The following is a 24,841-nucleotide window of genomic DNA, read 5'->3' as shown; positions in this document are numbered from 1 at the left end:
TTTCCCAAGAAGAGTGGTCCCTTAAATTGAGCTTCTAAGAGGTCACTTTGGGAGCCACTGAAACTCCATTCAAAAAGAAACCAATGAAAACATTTTGATCCTGTTTCAGAATCTCTCTGGAGTTAACGGAATCTATCGAGCACCACCAGAGCAGGGGCTGGTTTTAATTCAGTTAAGCTGTTTATAAGAAGATTATCAAATGTCGTGTTTTATTGAAATGTCACTGTCCTAGGGCTGGCTCAGCTCAAACATGGCTCTGTCCTCAAAGCAAACAGAGGTGTGTCCGGGAGGGACTGAGGAGCGGTTCCTCATTCAGCAGGTGCAGGAGAGGCGAGGGAGCAGCCCCCCAGCAGGACCGCATGGAGGGTCCCTGGAATTTAGATCCCCTCCCGGATTCCCGGAACCCCGCAGAGGGCTCTGAATGAGGAGCAGCCAAGAGGAAACGGTAGTGTCACGCCCCCCCGCTGTCACGGCAGCTGGAGGCGCTGCAGGAAATGGCATGGTCACACGAAAAGCCCGTGGGCGGGCCACTGGTGGGGTGAGCAGCAGAAATCACTGCGGGAGGGCCAGAGCCGGAGAGGGGTGCGCAGGGGGCCTCCTTGGTCTGGAGGCAAAGCCCACGCATGTGCAGGTGGCGATGGGCAGCACAGGTTCATCTCCCACCGGCATGTATGGGGCCCTTAACCACCTGCGGGCGGCAGCGGCAGGTGTCACAGCAGGAAGCCTGAAGCCGTGGGGGCCGGAGGAAGGCGTTGGACTGAAGGCCAGTGCTGCGCTAGGTTAGCAAGGCAGGAAGGAGACAGGAGTCTCTGGGCCTCCTCAGCCGAGCCAGGGAAGCCGAGGGTCTGTCTGTCTGGCGGGCTGCAGACGTGGCCAGCACCCCCAGGGCAGGGGGCCCGGGCTCTGGACCCCCGGGGAGCCGCCTGCAGGGCCGCGAGCCGCGGGCGGCTGGCTGGGAGAAGGCGGGGGTGCTTACAGGGCTTCCCGAGTGGTCGGAGGCGTCTCCTGCACCGCTGGCCTGAGGAAGCTCCCGTCTGGGGCTGCCCGGGTGCCGACCCGTCTCTCTGCCCTGGGACAGCTGCTCATCTAGAGCCTCTTTTTGGAGCTGCAGTCTCTGAGCATGCCCGGCTTGGAGCCCTAACTCTCTCTCCAGCACGAAGACTGCTCTGTCTTTAAATTTTATCTCCTCCATCTACAAGGAGAACAGAACACAGTCACACAGGCAGGCAGGGCACAGATCTGCGGTTACCATAGAAACAGGCACAGTGACACTAGTGCACCAGCCTCCGGGGGCACCCAAGGGCGGCGGCCCTGCCACGACTCGGGCTCTGAGACCGGAAGCAAAGCAAGTCCCCCGGACGGAGCGCTGCGAGCCCATCGCCCTGAGACTGTCCGGTCGTGGCCGGCCTCTGGCTCAGGCGGCTCAGATCAAGCCGGCCAGCTGAGGACTCCCTCTGGGACACTGCACCCTGCCCCAGCCTCCCCAGACGCCCGGCCGGACCACCCTCCCCTGCGCTGGCCTGTGGGGGCTCCCCAGGACTGGCAGTGTCTGGCGGGGTCCAGAGAGGCCACCTCCACCCCTCGCCTTGTGCTGCACGTTAGGCAGAGCAGGGACTCCCCAAGCTTCCTGTGCCTCGTCAGCGGGAGGGTATGATGAGCGAGGTTCATGTTAGAACAGGCAGGTGTCAGCGTGTGAGGTAGCCCTGGGGACAAAAGCCCCTTCCATCTGCTCGGCGGGTGCTGGGCCTGGGAAGGCTGGACAGCGCATGGGGCCAACACCCTCATCCCGCACGCGCCTCTCCTGGCTCCGAGGTGTGCACAAAAAGCAGGGGTGCTGCCCAGCTGTTTGCAGCCAAAGCCACAGTTTTCATTAATCCTCCTTTGAGCTAAGACTTGGGTTGGGTGGGGGGGAGGGTCCCTGGACAAGCGGGCTCCAGACAGGAGGACAGGAGTGCCCAGTGCATCTGACCCCCGCGGGCTGGTGGCCCTGAGGGGTCCGCAGCCCTTTCCACTCTCCCTAAAGTGCTCACCCCTCTGACCACTGCCCCTGCCCCTGGGCCCCGCGTCCAGCTGCCCCAGGTGCGTCCTTGGCCAAAATGCAGGCCACCCGCTGCCCGTGGCGGAGAGGGAGGCGGAACGGACCCCATGCTGCCACTCATCCCTCAGACAGACAGACGGACTCAGGCGCTGTGGGGGTCATTACAGATGGCGCTAGATTTACAAGACTTGGTTTAAAACCTATTTTCAAACAGCAGAGCAGGCTAGGACATCTTGCTGCTTCACTAGCTGTGGAAGGTTCAAATAAGTTAATAAATCAGCCATCTGCTGAAGTCGGTGTGGAACAAAGAGTCTAATGTCTAATTAGCCCAGATCACAGAATTCCCAGGCTGGCAATGAACTGAACAGAATAAAACCTTTCACTGCTACCTCCCCGTTGCCCGGGGCACCCAGAAATGCAGAAAGAGGCAACCCGGTCAGTCAGTGGAAACAGGGGCCGGTGAAAATGCAGCCATGTTAGCGAGCAGCTGCGTTCTCCGGTCTAACGTTTACACGCAGACACTCTAGAAACATCATTTTTCTTTCATCAGGAAATGTGAAAACAAGAGCTTCCACACAGTCCCGCTTAACCCCGCTGCTTAGGCAGATGGTCTGGGCCAGAGAGCAGACTCCCCGAGAAGCCACCGTGCACGTCATGTCTCGTGGCCAGGCCAGCCGAGGCACCCAGATGCAGGGCTCCGCAACCCGCCCGCAGAGGAAATCCGCGGACGGCCGCTCCCACGGGGCGCAGGCTCTGACTTCTGAAGACAGGAAACCCCCTCTAAGATCAGTGTGGTGCCCTGGGGGGGCCTCCTGAAGCCCCAGGTCCTGCGCACAGTGTCTCCCTTTCCCCGAGATGTCGCGAGTTCTCAGCCAAGGGCACGTACCTGCGCCTCCCAGTCCCTTGCTTTCGGCTCAGAAGGCCCGTTCATGAAGGAAGTGCGTGTGCAGGACAGGGACCCCCGAATGAGACGGAAACATGCTCTGCGCGTGAGCCCCCACCTCACGGGCGGCACATATTTAAACACGGGTAACAGGATGGCCAGCGAAACCCTAGAGGGCAGCATGGATTTGGGGGCTGCACCCTGCACCCGTGGCTCCCTCCCTGCAAGGTGGGTTAACACAAGGCTGTGAAGAGCTGCGCTGCTGCCCCTGGGTCCTGGCTCCCCATTCCCTCCGCGGGCTGTGGGGTCCTGGAGGGCAGCGCGGCAGACAGCAGGGGGTGCACTCTGTCCCCGCCTTACGTCACCACCCGTGCCCACACCCACACGACCCCGACACCCACACCCAGGTGACACACCCTACCCCCCAGAGCCCAGGATGGGGGTTTTCAAAGCTGACACAGAGTAAATTGGGACGAGCTGGTCACTGCTAGTCACCTTCCCTCACCGGGACCGCTGCAGTGGCTTCCACTGGCCTCCTGTGTCCACCTGTGCCTGCTACAACCTGTCCCTCGCAACCACAGAGCCACCTTAGAGAGCGAGAATCAGGGCTCATCCCTCCCACGGCTTCCCTGAGTACCAGGAGCAAGAGTCAGAATCCTCACCCGAGTCTGCCTGCTTCCACGGGAGCTGCCTGCCCTCACCCCACCCTCCGCCCTCACCCCACCCTACACCCTCCGGCACACTCCCCCACCCCCACCCCCGCTGTGCAGCAGAATCACGGGGCCCCAACAACGGGCCCGGCCTCACCAGGGAGGCCCCCATCCCGCAGTCAGTCCGGCACAGGGCGGTCCCATGTGACCGGAACACTTTGCTTCCCCAGGCCCCTCCCCTCGGAGCCAGGCCCCTTCTCAGACCTGCCCCCAGGCCACTGCGTGGGGCTGCCTCGACCTTCTCCTCCACCCTCCGCTTCCCCCTTGCCACCCCCACCTTCTCCAAAGATGCCTCAGAGCTCCCACCTTGGGCCAAGGCTTCCCTCTCCCGGGTCGGCCACAGCAGCGTTCACGTCAGGTCTGCCCGCACAACAACTGGGCTGGGTGTCGTCCCTGAATCCACAGTCGGGCTTGGGGTCAGAGCCCTGCATCATGAGATTTAGGAGACTCTGGGCTAAGCAGGGGCGCCCCACGGAGAAAGGGCCAGGCTGCTGGGCCTGCAGGCGGGCGGGCGGCGGGAGCCGGCTCTCACTGCCCAGAGCTCCTGGGGCACCCGCTGCGAGCGGCCATCGGGCTGAGGCTTCTGGTGTGTTTTTCACTACTCGCTTTAAATGGCGCAAAAGCGGAACATGGATATATGCTGATGCACGTGGAAGCTGTTACGAGAGTAGATCCTAAGACTTCTTGCCGCAAGGAAAATTTTTATTCTTTTTCAGGGTTTTCTTTCTGCTGTATCTACATGAGGTGGCAGAAGCTAGTGATGCTCAGGGAGGAAATGATTCCACACGTGTGGAAGTCAAACCACAGCACTGTGCACTTCAGACTCACACAGCGATGAGTGTCAACCACATCCCAGTAAAACTTTACAGATTCTGAATTACGCTGGGCTCTGGCAACAGTGGACGGAGGGCGGAGGGGCGGCCCCCTGCGGGCCCGCCTCCATAGCGACACCTGGTGGGAGGGGCGGGAGGTGCAGGGGTGGAATGGGACCCCAGAGCCCATTCCCGCCCCCTGGGCCGGGGAGCCGTGGGGCTCTTGGAGGAGGGCGGTCTTGAAAGGTAAGTAAACTGGTCTTCTTGTTCTCAGGTGTGTGTATCTTCAGTGATATGCAAATACATACATGTGAAGTATATGCGTATATGTACACGCATATACATGGAATGATAACTAAAGGAGATTTCCCCAAATGATCATGGATTCTAAACGGAAAAACTGTGGAAGGCCCCGAAATAAGCGAAAAAAGGAGTCTGGCCCCTCTCCTAGTTCCTGAGGGCTGTCTGGCGCCCAGAGCCGTGTGCCTCCATCCTCGACCAGACTGTCCTGCGCCTCTGATGTTCACCTGGGAAAACTGCCAGCCGTGCAGATGCTTCCCGTCCACAGACGTACAAGCAATTCTGCTCCCGGCCTTGCAAATGCCCTCTGCCAGACAGGGCACCTGAGTCTATTCAGATCCAATTCTGGTTTGAATTGGTGTCACACTTCACTTGTTTCTCATGCGCTAATGATTTAAATAGAAATGTGGGCACATATTCAGTGTGTGATTATATCCTCTGTTAACACCTATCCTTTAACAGCTTAGTTATGATCCCAACAAAAATCCCAGCTGTTTTTTCATTTAGGAAAAATGATTCTGAGGTTTCTGTGGAAGTCTCAAGGGCTGAGAAGAGTCAAGTTAGCCTTGAAGAAGAACGGAGTGGGAGGACTCACTACGCCAGAAATCCAGGCTTAAAATAAAGCTGGAGGAATTCATACGGAATGGCTTGAAGAGGGGCAGATGGCAGAACAAATTAGAAGGCTCTCATGTAAGAACACTTAATGTGAGTCAGAGGAGGCAGCGTCGACTGGGTGAGGGGGAGATGGTCTCTTTAGTAAGAGCTGCTTGAACGACTGTGTATCCACATGGAAAAAATATAACTGGGAACTACACTGAGTATCTTGTAATAACCTTTAATGAAAAAGAATATGAAAAAGGACGTATGTGTATATATGCACGAGTGGGACGTGGTGCTGCACGCCAGACACTGACACGTCGCAACTGACTATGCTTCAATTAAAACATGTACGTGTATATATAATTGGGCCTCTACCGTACGTCACACACACACACACACACGAGGCAGTGGAGCAGAGACCTGAGCGTGAAAGACAAAATGACAAAGTTTCACGCTTCAGAATAAAAGGACTCCTTAAACAAGACACAACAAGCACCGTCCCTAAAGGAAAAGACGGACAAAGTTGGACTCCTCGAGAACTGAAACTTTAGGCTGAAAAATGGTATCGCTCAGGATACAGAAAGGTACCACAGGGCAGGGGAAGATGGGGCATTTTCATGTGAGTTTTAGAATCAGCCTGTCCAGGCCTGCAGAGGAGCTGCTGGGGTTTTGACCGGGGCTGTGTCTGCTCTTTGGGGTGCCCTGGGGAGAACGGACATTCCGACCACGCTGAGTTCTCACCCGCGAACACGGACCAGCTCTCCACCGAGCTCACCTGCAGTCTCCCTCAGCCGTGTTTGTTTTCAGTGTGCACGTCTTGCATGTCTTTTGTTAAATTCACTCCTAAGGTTTCTATTTTTTCATGCCACTATGGTGGAATTTTAAAAATTTCCTGTTGGATTGTTTGCTGCTAGTATATAAAAATACAGCTGAGCTTTGCATAGTGATCCTATATCCTGAAAGCCTGCTGAACTCGTCCCATAGCTCATTTTGGGGAATTCCTTAGGGCTTTCTACATACAAAGTCATGTCACCTGCGAAAAGACAGTGTTAACTCTTCCTTTCCAAACTGATGTCTTTAATGTCTTTCTTTAGCCTTAGCACCCTGGTTTGAATTCCGCAGTGGGCAAAGACCAAAAAAACGGTGAAAGGAAAAACGTCCACCCAAAAATGGCAGTTTCTTCCAGTTCACCTTAAAGCCCCCACTCCAAACACACAGACCCAGGGCTTCGGGTCAGTGTCCCTGCTGGGACACGGTTGGGTGGGGGGAATCCCTGTTGCTCAAGGAAATCCTCCAACATGAGAGACAGGAACCAGAATGAAAAAAATGCAAAAAAGGGCTCTGAAGTAACATGGACAATGAAAGAAACAGAAGGAAAAACACTGTAATTATGATTATTATCCTCGGAGAAATGAGATGGTACTACATCTATGAGCAAGAAGGAAACGACAAAAAAATTTATTTCAGAGAACAAACACTTGGAGAATTAAACGTACAAAGGAGGAAATAAAAAAATTAAACAGAAAAGTTAGCAGAGAAAGTTGAGGCCTTTCCCTAAAAAGAAGAACGAAAAACCAGGGTCAGAGAGAAAAATAAGAAAATCAGAGTGTCAGTTCCACAGCCCAGCATGTGACTAACGGGTTCTAGAAGGAAAGGGGGAGAGAATGCCTGGAGCAGTGGGGCGAGGCGTCCCAGAGCTGGGAGACACGGGTTTCCCATCAGAAAGGGCTCCTGACCGTGGGTGCGCTGGCTGAGCAAACACTCACCCTGAAACGTCAGGGGTGCTCTGAGCTCAAGGAGGATATCTCACAACTTCCGGGGAGGACGGGGAAGGGAGATGGTGCCACATGAAGGACCAGGAGCTGGAATGTTACCCAGCTTCGTAAGAGCAGCGCTGTGAGTCAGAAGAGAATCCAGAAATACCCTCAAATTCCTGCAAAAAATGTCTCCAGCCTCGAATTCCATACCCAGGTAAACTTCCATTGCGAGGTCAGAATGAAGATTTCATCCACACAAGGTCTCGCAAAATGTACTGCCCAATCTCTGCGTTTCCAGGAAGCTGTTAGAGAGCGAGTTTCAACAACATGGGAAACATTCCTAAAAAAACGAGGAAGCTGAGGGAGGAAGGGCTTTGACACAGGAGTGAGTGGAGGTGTTTCCCAAATGAGGATGGAGGCGAAATCAGGGTGACGCAGCTTTGGGGAGAAAACGGTCCGGGTGCAGACAGGAGGAGAGAGTGCTCCGGAAGGATGTCTCAGAAAACCTCAACGGACTGAATTCCTAACGTTCTGACTGTGTCCAGAAGAGATTCCTTCCCTTGGAAATTCAGGGGTGGGTCAGTGATAGGCACTTAGAACATTAAGCAAATGAAAAATTACTTCTAAGGACAATGAAAGTGTGTACGAGAAAGGTAACGTAACGGTGGGTCACCATGAACGTTTACATAGCGATCGTAACGCAAACAGTGACTGTGGTTTAACCCAGAAGGAGCCCCGGGGATCTCCTGAGATGCTCCCCGCTCTGTGCCCAGGAGGCCGGCCCTCGTGCTCCCACCTCCCGGCCCTGGAGCAGGACAGCCAGAGCTGGGGGCGGGGGAGGTCTGGGTGTCCGCTCCCTCCGCTCCTTGGCTGGGCTGAGCTGCCCCCACGGCCACCCTCCTGGCCCGAGGCCCTTGCCCACAGGGCAGCACTTGCTCCATCCCGACCTTTGGGCCACGGCTAGGCCCCCGCTTTGGTCTCCACTCCCTAGAGGTCTCCGTGGAGCCGCTCACACCTTTGTGAACTGCTCCTTCGCTGAAGCCTCCTCAGCTCCCTGTGTGCGGTGTGCTGTGTGTTCCTGCAGAAACCTGGCCAAGGTGATCTAGGGGGGCAGAGGGCTGAGGGGGGAGCAGAGGAGGCGCCACAACGGAAACCAAGCAGGAGAAGTTTAAGCCTGTGTTTGAGGATTTGGAATAAAACCAGAAGAACCAGCTAGAAGAGCTGCAAGCTGGTGCCTCTGGGGAGTCCACGGCAGGGCTGAGGGGAACCGCAGGGGACGGCTGGTTCTGTTGTAAGTCTCTGGTTAAGGCACTCATGCCACTGCCCCCATGACGAACACTGAGTCCAATGGGGACCACTGAAGTGCTATGTGGATCTGGGCAGCGGGTACTGACCTGAACCAACACATGGCTCAGGGATGGATGGCGAGTCGAACGGGGTAGAATGGAACAAGGGACACCCTGGAAAGGGAGAGGGGACCATTCAGGGTGGGGATGTTTGGGGGTCCCCATGTGCACACCGTGGCAAAGCTGAATCTGTTCACAAATTTGTTCCTAGTTCCCCTCTGGGCCAGGTGTCCAGAAGGGCGGTGACCCTTCTAGAAGTCAACACAGTGGTCTCTGGAAACCAGAGGCCTAGGACGCAGGGAGAGGGGGCCAGGTGCGTGGCCATGCTGGTCGGAAAGCTGGCTGCTCCCCACTGAGGGGCACCCAGGGCCCAGGTGTGGCCAGCAGCAAAGTCAGCTGGGTCCTGACGAAGCACCTGGTGGGGGCGTGGGGCTCCATTTCCGCAAATGGAGGAGGAGGTCTAGGCTGCAGGGAACGAGGAGAATCGGGTGTGACCCTCACAGCCCCTGAGTACTCCCTCCACCCTCTCGGCAATGGGGCTCTGAGAGCATCGGGTCTGCCCGCGCTGCCACTGGGCACCCGGCCTCTGGAGCCGTGTCGATGCACCCGGTGAGCTTCCTGACCTGCAAGAGCGATGCTTTCCCAGACAGCGCACAGCACGGGACGTCAGGGCGGCCTGAGCCTGCGACAGTCGCCCGTGGGCCTCCGGTCTCCCCTCTCTGGGTCCAGGACCTGCCAGTGAGACCCCTCCCACCATCAGACACTGGCCCCTGCTTGGCTCGGGCTTGACCTGGGCTGGAAGAAGGTGGCCCTTTCATCGACCCTTTTAGGGCAACAGGCTCCCTTGCAGGTATCTGGATCTGGGCAAGCTGGAAATGGGAAGGACCTGGGAAGCGTGGTGGGCGGACGGGGGCGCTGCGGCCTGGCTGGCCCTAGAGGCGGTGACTGCGGGGAGTTCTGAACCACATCCCGCTGTTTTTAGCAGCCTGGCCTCTCCGGAGTCCTCAAAGCAACAGTAGGGGTATGAGGCGCGCTCTGCAGACGAACTCGAGGAGGAGCAAAGCCGAAGGGACGCCCCGCCCCCGCCGCCAGCGCTCCCAACCCCCCCACCGGCCTCCGCCCTCCCCCAGCCCCGCCCCGCCCCGCCCCGCGCACGTACCAGCCGGCGGATCTCGCGCTCGCACTCCTTCTTGATGCGGGAGAGCTCCTCCCGGTGCAGGTGGTACACGCTCCGGATCTCCGCCGCCTTGATCTTGTCCGCCTGGATGACCATGGTCAGCGCCTCCTCCACCTGCCTCTTGGCCCCCTTCAGCTCGGAGATCTCCTGCTGCATCTTCACCTTCTCCACCTCGAAGCCCTTCTTGGCCTCCTCCTTGGCCTCGGTCAGCAGCACCGTGCGCAGCCGGTCGGGGGCGCCGTCGCGCAGCGCGTGCAGCAGCGCCTGCAGCCGCTGGTTCTCGTGGTCCTTCATCTTGATGACGCGCAGCAGCTCGGCCTCGTGCTGCCGCAGCAGCGTCTCCCGCACGGCCTGCAGCTCCTTCATCTTCTCCTCGTGCAGCTTGCTCTTGAGCTCCGTGAGCAGGACGGCGTTCTTGTGCTGCTCGTGCTCCCGCACCTGCCGCAGCTCCTGGTTCTTCTCCCGCTCCACGCGGCTGACCTGCGGGCGAGAGACAGCTGTTGTCTGTGAGCCGCCCTCTGCCGTTGCTGAAACCCGCCTACAAGTTCTGGAAAGGTTTCTGGGTTTTGTGTTTTTCGCCTGGAAGCACAGCTGGCCGGGGAAGTAAGACCGCAGACACATGTCCCCGAGTATCTGCTGCGCGCGGGAGGGGGAGACCCTCCCTCCCAAGTGCACCCTCCACGGAGAGGGCGCGGCCCCGTGGGGAGCAGGGGGTGGGGGGCTCTGCCCTGCAGCCGGCTTGGGCCCCACCCCCTTGAGCCGGGGGACGGGCTTACCTTCTGTGACACACTCGGCAAATGGAGAAACCAGTCTACTAGGCAGCTGGGCTGTCTGACTACATGTCTGGTATCTAGATCTCAGGGGGAACTCGGGTTTTTTTTACGGCATGGTTTATTTTCATCCAAAAGCTTTGACCTCGGCAGGATGACCACGCACCCCTCCATGTGGCAGGAAATCCTGCTCAAAATCTATTTCCGGAATGAAAGAATGGCTGGGATCCAGATTGGCCCTGGGTCTACACGGAAGGTGGGGGCAGACAATCAGGAGGCGCCCCACGGCAAGCACACCCAAGCTCGCCGCCCCACCTGCAGAGTGCACCCGGAGTCTGTCCACCTCCCCGGCCCCCCAGGTCTGCTCCGCCTCCTGCCTTCCCTCCCCACCACCCACTCTCCACCCAGAGGGTTCCGGAAGCACAGAGCTCATCTCCCCGGTCCAGGTGTGACCCACTTCTCCAGCTCCTGGTGCATTTACAGTAAAAGCATCACCATCTCCCGGTCCCTGGAAGAGGGTACCATCTCCATGACCTCAAGCCACCCCCAGGGCACACCCTCATGGGAGCACAAGGCACAGGTCCCAGCCCCGCTCCGTGGGGCCCCACGCCCTGCGGGTGTGTGTCCTTTCCCCGCAGAGCCGTGTGAGCCCTGACCCCATGGCCCCTGGACCTGCACCTGCCTCTTCCCTTGCTCACTCTGCCCAGCCAGGCCCAGCTTCTGCCAGGTGTGCCCTCCCATGGTCCTGGCCGGCAGCCCTCCTGTGCCCACTGCACCAACGCCGTTACTTTATGTCCCTTTCTTCTCAGCAATTCTCACTCCCCAGAGTGCCTCATGTCTCCCTCTCTCTCTGTGACTGTGCTGTCTCCCCCCACCCCGCCTGAGCAAGCTTCCCCGGGAGCAGGGGGCCGTGGCAGCCTTATCCTCTGTTGTTTCCCCACTAGGACAGACAGTGCTTGCCGACCAGCAGTCCTGTTGTCCTGTAGGATTCAGTGCTGAGACTCCCCTTGGCTCGGCTCAGACCCTGCAATTTTTATTTTATTACTTTTTTGTTTGTTTTGCTTTTGGGGAGAGTAATTAGGTTGGTTGGTTGGTTGATTGATGATGGAGGCCCTGGGGATTGAACCCAGAATTCGTGCATGCTAAGCACGTGCTCCACCACTGAGCTATACCCTCCCCTGTCCCGGACCTGGCAATGCCTGGAGAAATTTTAGTAGCCGGGGCGCCTGACAATCCCCACTGCCCAGGTGGCAGAGGGAGCACCAGTCCAGCTGTTTGGAGAACTGGACTCTTGTTGAGATCCCGGGGCAGACAGATATTTATTCATCTTCCATTTAAGGAAATCTCCCTAATTACCTACTACCGCCCCCAAAAAAGAATATGTGGATTTAAACCCAGTTGGTGGATTCCTGTTCGTTGCCAATCATATTCTTATTGAAGCCGAGAGGGTCCCGTCTGTGGCAGGTGGGAGCCTCTTGGAGGTGGCCCCTGAATCCTTCAGCACGACTCGACCCAAGGAGCCTCTCTCGTCTGTCAGGCTCTTCCAGCCTCATTTGCTCACTTCCTGTCCCAAACTGTTCTCCGGTGGCCCTGACCTCTGTTAAAGGGAAACAGAACTTCAAGGTCACAGGGCCCCAGGACTTGTGCACCGGGCTGGTCAGGGTTGTAAGGCAGAGCTAGATATACTGGTAAGTCTTATATATAGAACAAAGCCTGTATCTGATAAAGTCACTTTGAGTTCCTACTGACATTTACAATGTCCAGTTCGAAGCCAGTCTCACTTCTCCTGTATGCCCTCTGCCGTCTCTCCATCTGTTCAAACTGAGAAGCCTCGTTCCCAGGAGACAGGAGACGCCCGAATTAGACCAGCCCGTAATCACTCAGTTATCCACACTGGACTTCGATGAGGCCCATTCTGTCCACACTGGACAGACAGTGGCTTTGCTGACAGCAGGGTGACATTAATACCGTCACCATCATCGTGATGTGGAGAAGGTTGGTGTTTTGCGTCTGGGTTGTCCCGGCTGCACCGTCTGCAGTGTGGGCCCACGTGATCGTGGCATGTTACATTCCTTCCCTATGTACTCTCGTTTAATTTTCTCCTAAGGAGCTCCAGAGTATTTCTTAATTCCCCGCCTGGACTTGCTCAGAAGGTGCCTGCGAGGCCGCCTCTGAGCACAGACCGTAGGTGGCCCTGGGCCGCACGTCAATCAGGTTTAATTCAGAGTAACTGCAGGCTCAGGGCTCATGGCCACCCTCACACTGGTGACCAACGGCCATCCGGCTATCTGAAGCCCACCCTCAGGAGACCCTTAGGAAGTGCTCCTGTGACCTGCATCCCTGCAGGTCAGCCCCAGTCTGTCCACACCCCTTACGCTCAAAGTTCGTTTTTACTGGATATAAAACTCTCCCTTACGTTTTTCCCTTGAGCGTCTTAAACACGTTGGCCACTTCCTCTGGCATCAAGCCACTGCTGTCAGCTACCTGACGGCGACCTGACCTTCCTCCCCTGAGAGGCCATGTGCTCCTTTTGCCCCATGACTGAATTTCCTGTGTCTTTGATGTGACCCTATACGGTTTGCTGTGAGCTGTCCTAGGTCCTGATTTCAGGCACGTGCTGAGCTCGTTCCATAAGCTGTTTCTTTCCTTTTTTAAACAACAAAAAAATGTTTTAGTATCGTTTTCTTGAATTATGGTGTTTGGTGTTTGTTCTGTTTCCTCGTGTGGTTTTCCTCCTCGGGGATGTCTGTCATCCATATATTGGGTAATCCTTGCCTGTTTCAGTATTTCTCATTTTCTCCCAGGCCCTTTTCTCTTCCTTTTTTGTGTTCAGTTATTTCCTCATTTTCACTTTCCACTTTCTTAGCGTGCTGCTTGTGGTCTATACACTCTTATGTTTCTCCAGTTCAGCTTTTGTTCCTAAGAGATCTCCATTTCCGTTGTCCGCGTGTCCTGGCGGTCCTTGTCTGTGTCGTCCTAATTCTGACTTAGGCTTTCTTACTTGTCTCGTGTCGTTTCACGAATGTCTGTGGGTCCCTCTGAACCAGCCCCGCGTGTTTCTGTCTTTAGGGCAGGTCTGTCATTGTCTGTGAGGACCTTTTCTGCTTCTGGCTCTTGTCTTGTAGTAACTTGGTGACATCTGACCGTGATGTCTCCCTGTCATTCATTCTGGTACTTTAGTTTTCCACGAACCTGTCCCAAAGGGTCCTGATTAGGTCCTGGACCATGAAGCCCCTGGCTGATCCCATACCTGGTTCTGGTGTTTGTTCCTGTACACCTCCCAGTCTCTGCAGGTGGGCAGGCAGCCGTTTCCTCAGCATCCTTTAGCGTGGGGGGCAAAAGGGCCCAGTCGGAAGAGCCCACATGACCCAGCACAAGGCCCGAGCTTACACTTGCCACTTTTTTGCAGCTTCGGATTCATCTCTGCCTGGAGAACCCTCCCCACCCTGCACGGCCCCTCCTGCTCCAGGCCTGTCCACCTGGGCACGATCACCCAGCCTTGCCCTTGCTCCTCCACATGGCCCTCAGCCGGCTGGGGAGAGAGGCGCGGGCAGGACCCCGTCCCGGCTTCCTCTGTGCCTGGGCCGGGCTCGCTCCAGGCCTGAACCCGTGATGCACGGCAGCAGGCACCCCAGAGGGCCCCCCTCCTCCTGCCCCGTGGGTCTGCAGACCCGGAGCCTCTTCTTCTCCGAGCCTGCCTGCGTCTGGCTGGCGGGGCCCACACCTGGGAACAGGCTGTGTGCTGGGGCGGCCACACGCTGTCCACTGCGGAGCCTCGTACTCACTCACTTCCGTTCGAAACCGCGGGAACTGACTCCGGACGTCCATCGACGCCAAGTGGATGGGTCTCCAGGCCTTTGGAGCCCCATCCGAGCCCCTGCATTTTAATTCATTACCGAAGTGAAAGGTCTGTCCTTGATGGGGGGGGCAGGGTATACTTATCACCTTCAAATTCCTCAAGCCCATGTGCTCGTCACACATGAGCTTCCATGAACTGTGAGACACTTAGAAACAGGCGGTTCTCCTTCAGGGCCCAGCACAGCAGGTCTGGCACGAGGGCCGTCTGTGCCTGGAGGTGGGCACGGACCACTCTGGATTCAGGGTGTGGCCAGGATGCCTTCTGGGCAGGTGGGTGTCTTGGACGTGAGTCCCCGGGGACTGAGAGTGCCCCGTTTCCAGCCCTAGAGGAACAGCAGTGGCCTCGTGTCTCGTGCCCACAAGACCCTGGACAGCCTGGACGTTGGAGGCTGGTGTCTGTGACCTGGCTTCCTGAGATCACGTCTGAAGGAGGAGGGAGCAGCTCGAAGGTCCCAGGAGCTGAGCACGGAGGTCTGCCCTCCTTTGGGACCCGCTGGGCCCTGCCAGGTGCCCCGCGTGCTCCGAGCCGCCCCAGGGCTGAAGGAGGTCGCACGCTGACCCTTTGCTGGGTCCTGTCCGGGAGCTGCAGGAGCTGAGCAGCTCTCCCCGGGGCTGATGGTTCTGGGCTTGAAAGCCGGAGGGGAGGAAGAAAAGCAGCGGGTTCCCTGGCCAGGAGCCAGGAAGACGCACCACGTCCACAGGCCCCGGGGGCCGTCCGCACCACCCGGCGGTGGCCTCTGAAGGCGGCCCGGCCCCAGCACCCGCTCCCCAGCCGGCCAGCAGCAGGCCCGGCTTCCCCAGAACTCAGGGACCCTCAGTCCAGCGCTGCCTTGGACCTCGGGCCCCACCGTGCCCTCCTCAGAGGCTGGAAGTGAGAAAAAACACAGAAACTTGCTCTCCAGACGGTAAACCCCCACAAACCACCACCAGTCTTCACCCTTATCTCTCAGCACCCGCGCCCTCACCCTGAGCGAGACCGACGTGTCTGCTTCCCTTTCAGGTGAGGTGGGGACTGAGGCCGATTCGCTTTGGAAAGTGGAGAGGGTGGGGGGGGGGGGTGGGGGGAGGGAGGAGGGAGGGAGGGAGGAGGGACTTGTCACTCAGCACACCCTCCCCGTGGAACCCTGTCTGCTCACAATCCTGCACGTGTATCAACAGCCTCTCCTCCAAACCCCGAAGCTCTCACCAAACACTGCTTATGGCAACTGACCCACAATCTCTGATGAAGGGAGTGACTTTTCTGGGCAAAGACCCTTCGGGCCAGTGGTTCTCACCCTGGCTGCACGTCGGCACCCGGGGAAGCTTTAAGAAACATGGGTGCCTGCGTCCCACACACCTCAACATGACGACGCATTGCCATGGGCGGGGGCCTTGGGACTCTTTTTAAACCTCTTGCTCTCCGGGTGAGTCTGAGGCGAGGCCAAGGAGGAGGTCGCCGTGCCTCGCCCCTGGGGTCTGACACGAGGTTCTGGAGAGCTGGGAGGCGCTGCAGGGGCCCGAGGAATGCGGGGCCAGGCCCGTTAGTCCTGTGATCACCCCAGACAGCTCCACGCCCCCCACACCCACACACACACATGTGCACCTGTCCTCACGCGCGGGCATGTGCACGTTCACATGCACACGGTGGGCTGTGGAGCCTGGCTGCTGTGTGCCCCCGCAGGGCTCTGACAAACGTGAGTGGGACAGTTACGGCCAGGTTGTTTCCGGAACAGCCAGTAAAGCTCTAAGAAGGTCGAGGGTTCCCTGCACCACTCACATCTGCCCAGAACTGGGTCGCATCCTGTGGGGCCCAGCGTGCCTCTCTGCCAGGTCAAAACAGACGCCAGCCTGACCCTGGGGCATCACCGAACATTCCAGTGTGTTTCTGATGGACACTCCTGCCTGCCCCTAACAGAGCCGCTGGGTCAGCCCGCGGTGGGGGCCTGGTCCTGCGGCACTGTGTGGAGTTGCGGCAGACCACCCACCCCCCATGCGTTTGGGGTGAAGTGTCCACCTCTGGGCTGAGCGGGCAGAGCCCCGGACATCTCCTGAGTCCTGCGTGTAGCCTGCTTGCGGCCTCAGCCAGGAGACATCGTCCCAGGGAAGATGCCTAGGTTAACGCGGGCGCCTCTTATTTACTGAACTGACTGTAGGGGAAAAAAGGAAAACGCAGGAAGAACAGAAAAGAGAAACATGGCGGGGCCGTCTCCACACCACGTACACCCTGCACTGTGAAGGAAACCAGAGGGCTGCTCCCAGCTCCCTGCGCGCCCCGGGGGATGTGGTGATGGGGACCGAGGAACCTGGCGGCTCGGCCGGGGAGGAGGGGGCTCTGAGCAGCAATGCCCCAAGCAGCCACCTTCCGGGCAGCTGTGCAGCAGCTAAAACACCCCCAGCCCAGCCTGCACTCTCAGCAGGCCCCGGTGTGATCGCCAACACCCCGCAGTCACACGCGCTTGCACGTGTGGTCCAGGACACGCAGACAGGCATGTTCTCCGCGGGGCTGCCGTGTGAGGGGGCGAAGGCATCCACGGGAGCTCAGTCCCCACGGTGCTCGGTGAAGGTGACAAGGAAAGGGGATTGGCAGAACCGCGGGTGTCACTGATGCTTTAAGAAGAGACTCGCACAGGTGCGTTCACGGAACTGTGACTCGAACCCCTCTGGGAGGCGCCTGGGGCATGGACTCGGAGAAGGGAGGTCAGCGCCAGGCCTTTCCTTCTCTTCCTTCGGAATTCTGTATCAAGAGGTTACATCATCTTTTCTAAAAATAGTGGGTACACCTTGTATAAATACCAGGGCCGCAGAGCCAGCCCCAGGGCTCCTGCTTGGCACCAGGAGGGCCACGAGCTGCGACCTGGCCAGGCGTGGCCGGCTGAGCAGCGAGGGGCCGGCACACGCCCCTGGGCGGCCGCAGACTGGAAGGGCTGGGACGAGGCTGCACGCGAATCTGCGGTCAGTGGGCAGATTCTGGAGAGTCAGGCAAAGCACTATTGCTTAGTGATTTCCACCTCGTGGTATTTCCTCTGTGTTGAAAAATAATTGCTGTTACATTTTTGCCCAATAAAACAAAAGGCTTCGTTATCATTGAGTTCTTAACAAGCTAGGTCTTCTCTTCCATCCGCGAACGGGGGAGAGGGAGGGCTGGGTGATGTCGGAGGCCTGGCCATGAAGCATCTACAGTCTGGTCTGCACAAGACGCTCGGAGTGCCGGATGCCACCCTGCGTGTGCCAGACGGACGATCTCGTTGTCTGGGGACAGCTCTCCATCCCAGGCCACTGAAGGCTGTGCCTTCACCCAGTGCTCCAGCCACACAGCGCGTCCGGGCGCCTTGGGCTTCTTTGCTGACTCTGACCACCTGGCACAGAGCAGGCGCTGGCATTGACTCCCCGGGTCCTCCCCGTGGGCCCCCAGCAGGCCCACGGAGGCGGCCTGGCCACGGGAGCAGCCATGTGATCGCTTTCTAGTATCCATGCTGGAGGCCCTGTTTCTGTCCCTTTTACAGAGCAGGGGACCTAAGGCGGGAGGGAAGTGACCAGGACGGGCCCGCCCGCTTTTTCTGTGAAGGGCCAGGTTGTCAGTATTCCGTGCCGCGAGGCTCAGATGGTGCTGCTGTATCTAAGCCGCAGACAACGTGCAAATGGACGGATGGGGCTGGGTCCCAACAACGCCTTCACCGACACTGAAACCTGAGTTCCGCGTAAGCATAGTGCGTCATGAAACATCACTTTTCCTGTGATTCAGCCAGGCAGGAGGAGGCGGAACTCTGATGAAGAAGCTGGCCCCACGTGCCCCGCTTCCCTCCCCCACCAGGCCTCCCAGGAGCGCAAGGCTGGGGGTGGGTTACAGTCGCAGTCCACGGCCCAGGACCTCTCGGACCCTCTGGGGAGATGCCTGCCCTGCGCTTTCACGTCTCCCCCTGCCACCCTCTCCCCAGATCCTCTCTTCTTTGCATCCTCTTCCCAAGACCCATGCACCTCCTGGTGGCTGTATGGGGGTTGGGGGGACTGGAGGGGGAGGAGAGGACATAGTGGCAGGGGTGGGAGGGGGAGGGGGAGTGTAGGGCCCCCCCACCGCAGGAGGGGGAAGGGCAGGGGGCTGGGGAGGGGAGGGTGGGGGAAGGGCGGGGGAGATGGATAGGGAAGGCAGGGGCAGGGGACTTGGGGGCGGGGTGGGGGAGGGGGAGGTGGCAGGGTGGGGGAGGGGTGCCCACCTTGCTCTTCTCCTGTTGCAGCTCTATCTGGATGTCGGTGAGCTTGGCCCGTAGCTCTTCGTTGGCAGCCTGCAGCGCGGCCAGGACCTCCGCCTTGTCCCCCTTGCTTCGGCTGCCCGCGCCCTTCTTGGACATGGTGAGGGGCGCCCAGGGGACCGCTCGTCTGGGCTGGGCTGTGCACGCTGAGCTGGGGCGGTGTCACCTCACATTTCCTCACTCACCTGGAGGGAAACACACCTGGTGAGCAGGCAACGCCCGGCTGGCCTCGGCCTGAGCTCGGGCCGCATGTGGGGCGGGCAGGGGCGTGAGGGTGCCGGCCCCACTGCCCACTGGCCCCACTGCCGGCAGCTCACAGCTCCAGACCGCAGGGCCGTCCGCCCTCCACACAGCACCCCTGATGGGAACCCCCACACAAGACCATGTCCCCACCTCCAGGTGACCAGCACTCAGTGTCTGTTCTTTGCCCCTTTGGACTAAAACACGGGGGCCCCACTGTGAGGCTTGAATCCCACGCAGCCTGACCGCAGCGGTGGGCATGAAACTCAAGCTTCTTGGACACAGGAGACGCTGAGGCGGGGCCCTGGATGCCTCCAAGGGGCCCAGGAGCTTCACCCTCGGCCCGCGTGCCTGAGCTGGCTCAGCGGCGAGCATACCCTCTAGACCACCCCACGGGCCAGCCCCCGGCCCCCTGGCCAAGCTCATCTATCACCCAGTGCTGTGATGCCTGAATCCCGTGGCTCCAGGCCTGGGGCTGCCCTGTGTTCCTCACAGGCCCCAGTGCCCGGCACCAAGTATGGGAAGTGGGTATGTCCACTGACTTCGCCTGGATGAAAAGGCGGAGGCTGGGCTGAGTCCTGCTCCCCACTGACTACCTAGGAAGCCCCGTGCCTCCATTTCCTCACCTGTACAAAGAGATTCAAGACTGTCCCATCCACCAAGGCCTCCCTCCTGGCTTTAGACATCCTGTGCCCGAGTTGGATGGCGGGTCCCGTGCACCTAGTGAGGCTCTTCATGGCCTGGTCTGGGAGGCCCTGCAGGACCACTGGGACCCCCTGGCCAGGAGCTCTGGGTCAGGGGCTTGGCCGTGCCAGCCCTTGGCCTCTGTGAGCAGGGACCTGGCCCACCCCTGCCCCACAGTGTCCCCAGGCTCGGTCTCACGGTGTCTCCCCTGGACCACGTGGGGCCCCAGCCTCCTGACGGTCCTCCCTACATCCCCTTGGGACCCTCTCCAGTCTGTTCTGCAGAGCTGCCTCCCAAGCCACCATTTCCAAGACGCCACCTGGCCCCATCCTCCTGCCCAAGGGTCCTTCTGTGGATGGCGGTGAACTCCTGAGCACCTGCACGACACGCCAGCTGGGCTGCACCACAACTACTATTTACGCGATGTTTCCTCGTTACTTTTTGCTTATTTTAAAATGAAACTCTGCAGGCCTTTCCTGGATAGACAGGCGGCATCACCAGCCGTCTCAGAGGTGACTGAGGGCAGGGTCAGGTAGAGGGAGGCACCAGGGGGTGCCCCACGCTGCACGGCAGCAGAGTGGGCCCTCCCCGCCCCCACCACGCCCCCGGCCGGGCCTCTGCACCGCCCACCGGCCTCTGTCTCGGTCCAAACACAGTCCACACTGACTCCCTCCCACAGGCTGAACAAGGACGGCGCCAGCTCTGGCCGGTTCTGAACCCTGCCTGCCACCACTGACCCTGGGGGCCGAGCCGCCTCCACCCTGGCACTGGCCTCCCTGCTCTGAGAGCTTCCGAGACAGCAACAGTCTTCAGACTAGCCCGGCGTCTCCCTGAAGGCAGAGTGAATTGTTTTCTCCAACATCAATTTGGGGACAAACACGGTAAGTGTGTTATTCGTGGAAACGAGTGTGAACAGCGTAACTCTCCTCAGAGCCCAGTGAGAGCCCGGGGTGGGTCCCGCTCGCCCAGACCCGGGCAGGATTCCAGGGGCCCCTCCTCCTGCCCAGGCCGTGCTCGTCCTCCAGGGGTGCTGGACGGGTTGCCACATGGGGAGAGGCACAGGGGACCCCCACCCCTCACCCCACCCCATCTGGAGTAGACACAGCAGCTTGGAGCCTTTGGACGATGCGCTTCGGTAGGTGGAGCCACCATACTGCCCCCGACGCCACTGCCAACGCTAGAGGAGTCAGGCATCAAGTAGGTGACCGTCGGGGATGCTCCGGGGTCTCCCGGTCTGCTTTATGTGCTTCTCTGCACCCCAGGCTTTGCCGCACACACCCCCACATCTGGTAAAGCGCCAGCTGCAGGGATCACGTCCAGTCTCTCAGACGCTGTGCAGGGAACACACGCGCCCCCATCCTTCCTGTCACCCTGGAGACAGAAGGGGCCGGCCTCAGGAGAGACAGAGGCTTGGGAGTGGCGAGGTCTCATCCAGGGCCGCAAAGCACCCACCTTGGCAGTGCCAGGGGCTTCGACTGGCTTGTGCCCAGGACTCCGGACCCCGAGCGGCAAACGTGGATCACGTCCTGGGCTGCGGCGCCCTCGCTGGAGGAGAGCTGCACTGAGCCGGGGGCGGGGGCGGGCCTGACGGGGCTGAGGTGGGGCCGAGGAGAAGGACGTGTCTTCTAGAAGCCAGCGGCAGAGATGAAGAGTCTGAGGGGCGCATACTGGGCTGCCGTGTGGAAGCTTCGTGGGGACCGGGGACAGGAGCAGCCTCAGGTCAGCCACGCCGGCCACAGAGCGCCGTGCCTGCAGGATGGGGCCCCGGGAGCCGAGCAACGTCACGGACACCCTTGGTTCCGCGCCCGAGCGCCCAGGCGCTGTCTCTCGTCCTGAGGTCAGAACAGGAGGCAGAGCCCCAGCTCCGAGCTGACGCAGGAGCAGCCCCTCCTCCCCCACCCAGAGCCACTGCCCCTGAGAAAACCCCTGAGCGGCCTCTGCTGTCCCCGCTCGGACCCCACGGGGGCGCAGCAGCTCGGGTCAGCAAAAGGCCCAGAGAGGCGGCCACACACAGCGCCCCCTCCAAAGCGAGGCTCCTCGGCAAGCCTTCGACTCGAGCAGCCTTGTTGCAGATTCCTTGGGCCGACGCATCGCCTGGACCCACAGGGAAGAAGAGAAACGGCCAGAGCCCCTGCAGTGGGCCTGGGCCTGGGGGCCGGGCTGGGGGCTCCTCCCCGACCTTGAAGTCACGGCCTGGGCCCAGTGTTGTGCTAAGATATGTGCCCCCTATTCCTGTCTCCCAGTTGGACGGCACCCGACTTCAGGAACATCTCGGTTCTGAAACGCTGTCTTCTGGCAAATTCACAGAAAGGAGCACCTCACTGGCTTCAGAAGCACTCCCTGCTGGGAGAGGCGGGCGCGCTCCTGACACTGTCTAGAAACCACTGGAGACGGGCAATACAGAAGTCCCGATGGGGACACTGTCATTCTCACAGCGACACGCACGGTCCTCAGAAAGTGACAGGGGTGCACAGAGCTTGGGGTGGAGTGCGTGCTCAGCTGGCACAAGGTCCTGGGTTCAACACCCAGGACCTCCATTAAATAACTAACCTAATAAAAATAAAAATAAAATAAACCTAATTACCTCCCCCCCAAAGTATATTTTAAAAATTTAAAAAGTGATTCGGTGTCGTCCGCAAGACCTCAGCCTCGATGCCAACACACACGTGCTTTTATCTCTAAACGACACAGTGCGTTATCACTGCGAGTCTGCCCAACCGAAACCAACGCGTTTCTCCTTTCGTTGAAAGGACAGGCGTGTGACTCCAGCTGCAGTCCTGACTCACCCGCGAATGAGCTAAAACGCTCAGCTTTCCAGGAGGTGCCATGACTTACTTTTAAATGAACCTTCTAGTCTGAGATCGCTGCAGCTTCACGTGCAGCCGGATGAAATAATACCAAGAGATCCCAGGTTCCTCCAACGCGGGTTCCCACCCTGGAAACATCTTGAGAAGCTGCAGAGTGGAACCCCAACCAGGACGCTGACCTGGGAACTGTGGGAGGACAGAACAGCCCCCTCTCCAGGAGGGTCCCCCCGCTGCCTTTTAACCACCCCCCCATCACCTTTATACCCTCCTCAACTCCTGGCAACCACAAATCTGCTCTGTTTGTATAATTTTGTCACTTCAAGACTGTTAGACAAATGAGATCGTATAGGGTGTGCCCTTTTGGAATCAGCTTTTCACTCAGTGTAATTCTGGAGATCCATCCGAGGGGCGCATGACCCGCTCACGTTCGATCCCGTTCACTGCTGCGTGATGCTCCCCGGCGCCGGCGCATCACAGCTGCTTACCCGCCCGACCATGGAAGGACACCTGGGTTGTTTCCAGGTTTGGGTTATTTCAAATAATGCTGCTACAAACACCCACGTACAGGTTTTTGTGTGAACGTACGTCTTCATTTCTCTGATGCAAATGCCTAGAAGTGCAGTTTCTGGGTCACATACAGTCAAATGTTTAGTTATTTAAGAAACTTCAAACTGCTCTCCAGAGGGGCCGCCCCATTTTCCATTCCCGCCACCGACGTATAGGGGCGCTGGTGTCTTTGCATCCTTGCCAGCACTTGGTGTGGCTGCTGCTTTCTATTTTGGCCTCTCTGATGGGCGGCACCTCACTGGGGTTTAATCTGCATTTCCCAAACGCTAACGGTAACGTCTTCTCACGTGCTCGTGTGCCGTGGGTGCATCCTCTTCAGCAAAACGCGCACCGCTGGGCTGTTCTCAGCCGTCCCGCCCTTTGGCCAGAGAGAGCAGCTTTCCCGGGGCTGTTTCCGTCTGTGTCCGTGGGTGCTCCTGACTCGCTGGCTTCTTCAGCTCTGACTCCAGGATGCACGAGGCCAGAAGAAAACTCAAAGACTCACTGCTGTGTCTTCTTGGGTCTGAGGCCCCCGGGGCTGCCTTCTTCACCTCACCTTCCAGTCATCTTCTGTTTGCTTTAGACCCAATGTCCAGAGCTTCTACTGCACTCTTGGCAGGAGGGGGCACAAGTCCATCTACTCTGTCTTCCTGGAGGCAGAAGTCCTGCCCCACCTTTTTGATCAAAGGAAAAAAAAACCTTAGGCTTGTCTTCACTATTATGTCAGTTATAATTTAAATCACAAGCAGGATTTAACATCTGCCAGCTCACGTCTCGGGATAAAAGACAGAGATTCTATTAAATGAGTGTGAAAACCGCCCACCTGCTTGAGGAAAGGGTCCCCACCTCCCATCCTTGAGTGAATGACTCTCTCAGGGAAAACGTGTTCTGCAGAAGCCACTTTCCGTGCGGCTCTGAGTTTGTCTCATTCAGTCGGGGAGGGGGCTTAACGCTGCACGAACACCTGGACGTGTCTTCTGAGCCACGGGAAGGGGCAGCGGCAATGACTTCATCACGTGAACCACCGAGTGCTGAAGATGTTTTCCAGGCGGCAGTGCAAGTTTTGAAAGTAACAGGACTGGGTTTAGACACAGGTCTGCTTCTACCAAACCAGGCATCCAGCCAACCGCCACTTACAAACACAGACGTGTCACCACCAGATTTCCAGCGCAGGAGACTCAGCACCGCCAGCCAAACCTGGGTTCTTCCGATGAGGAGACTGGGGTCCAGCGGGAGCGTGTCCCCCAAGGACACAATGCTGCCTCCTGATAACACGTGCTCCAGGCCTGCTCCCCCCGCCGCAGACGGCACAACATGGCTGTGATCCTGAGGCAGCCAGGAGAGACCCCAGAGGGCGCCCCCGCCCCCCAGGAGGGAGCCAAATGAGCCTGGACCAAAGCTGTCCTGTTTCTGACTCGGAAAGCTGAAAAGAAAGCCTCGTAAGGATCAAACTCTTCCCAAAAGACTCAACTGTGCCCAGAACGACACTCAAAAATATCTAAAGGGCTACAGAACACCCAGCCCCAACGATGTAAAGTCATTGTGTCTGGCGTCCAACCAAAAATCACTAGGCACTAGGCACTAGGCACGTAGAGAAGTGGGGGAACAGGACTCCTGACAAGAGGGAGAAACAGCAGAAAGACATGCAGATGTGAAGCAGATGCGAGAATTCGTAGACCAGGATGTTAAGACAGCCAGGACTGAGAAAACCCACGTGATGAAAAAGGTACAGGAGTACGGAGATTCTTCAGAAAACTAAAAATAGACTTACCCTATGATCCAGCAATCCCACTCCTGGGCATGTATCCAGAGGAAACTCTAATTCAAAAAGATACCTGCACCCCAATGTTCACAACAGCACTATTTAGAACAGCCAAGGCATGGAAGCAACCTAAGTGTCCATCAACAGATGACTGGATAAAGAAGATGTGGTATATTTATACAATGGAATACTACTCAGTCATAAAAAAGAATGAAATAATGCTATTTGCAGTAACATGAATGGGCCTGGAGATCATCATTCTAAGTGAAGTAATCCAGAAAGAGAAAGAAAAATATCATATGATAGTGCTTATATATGGAATCTA

General features: G+C 58.2%; 1 protein-coding gene across 1 annotated transcript in view; it reads right to left on the bottom strand.

Moving 5' to 3' along the window:
- Nucleotides 1–24,841, bottom strand: part of JAKMIP3 (Janus kinase and microtubule interacting protein 3) — an 80,039-nt gene that overhangs the window by 39,169 nt on the left and 16,029 nt on the right. The window contains exons 2-4 of the mRNA XM_072972137.1: nt 18,442–18,662; nt 9,606–10,103; nt 977–1,192 (exon numbers count right to left, since the gene is read on the bottom strand). Of these exons, the coding sequence (XP_072828238.1) occupies nt 977–1,192; nt 9,606–10,103; nt 18,442–18,576 (849 nt within the window). The 5' untranslated portion in view covers nt 18,577–18,662. The remainder of the gene's footprint in view (nt 1–976; nt 1,193–9,605; nt 10,104–18,441; nt 18,663–24,841) is intronic.

This window comes from Vicugna pacos, chromosome 11, assembly GCF_048564905.1.
Source record: "Vicugna pacos chromosome 11, VicPac4, whole genome shotgun sequence".
In the NCBI taxonomy this organism is placed as follows: domain Eukaryota; kingdom Metazoa; phylum Chordata; class Mammalia; order Artiodactyla; family Camelidae; genus Vicugna; species Vicugna pacos.
This window is presented reverse-complemented; position numbering and strand designations above follow the sequence as displayed.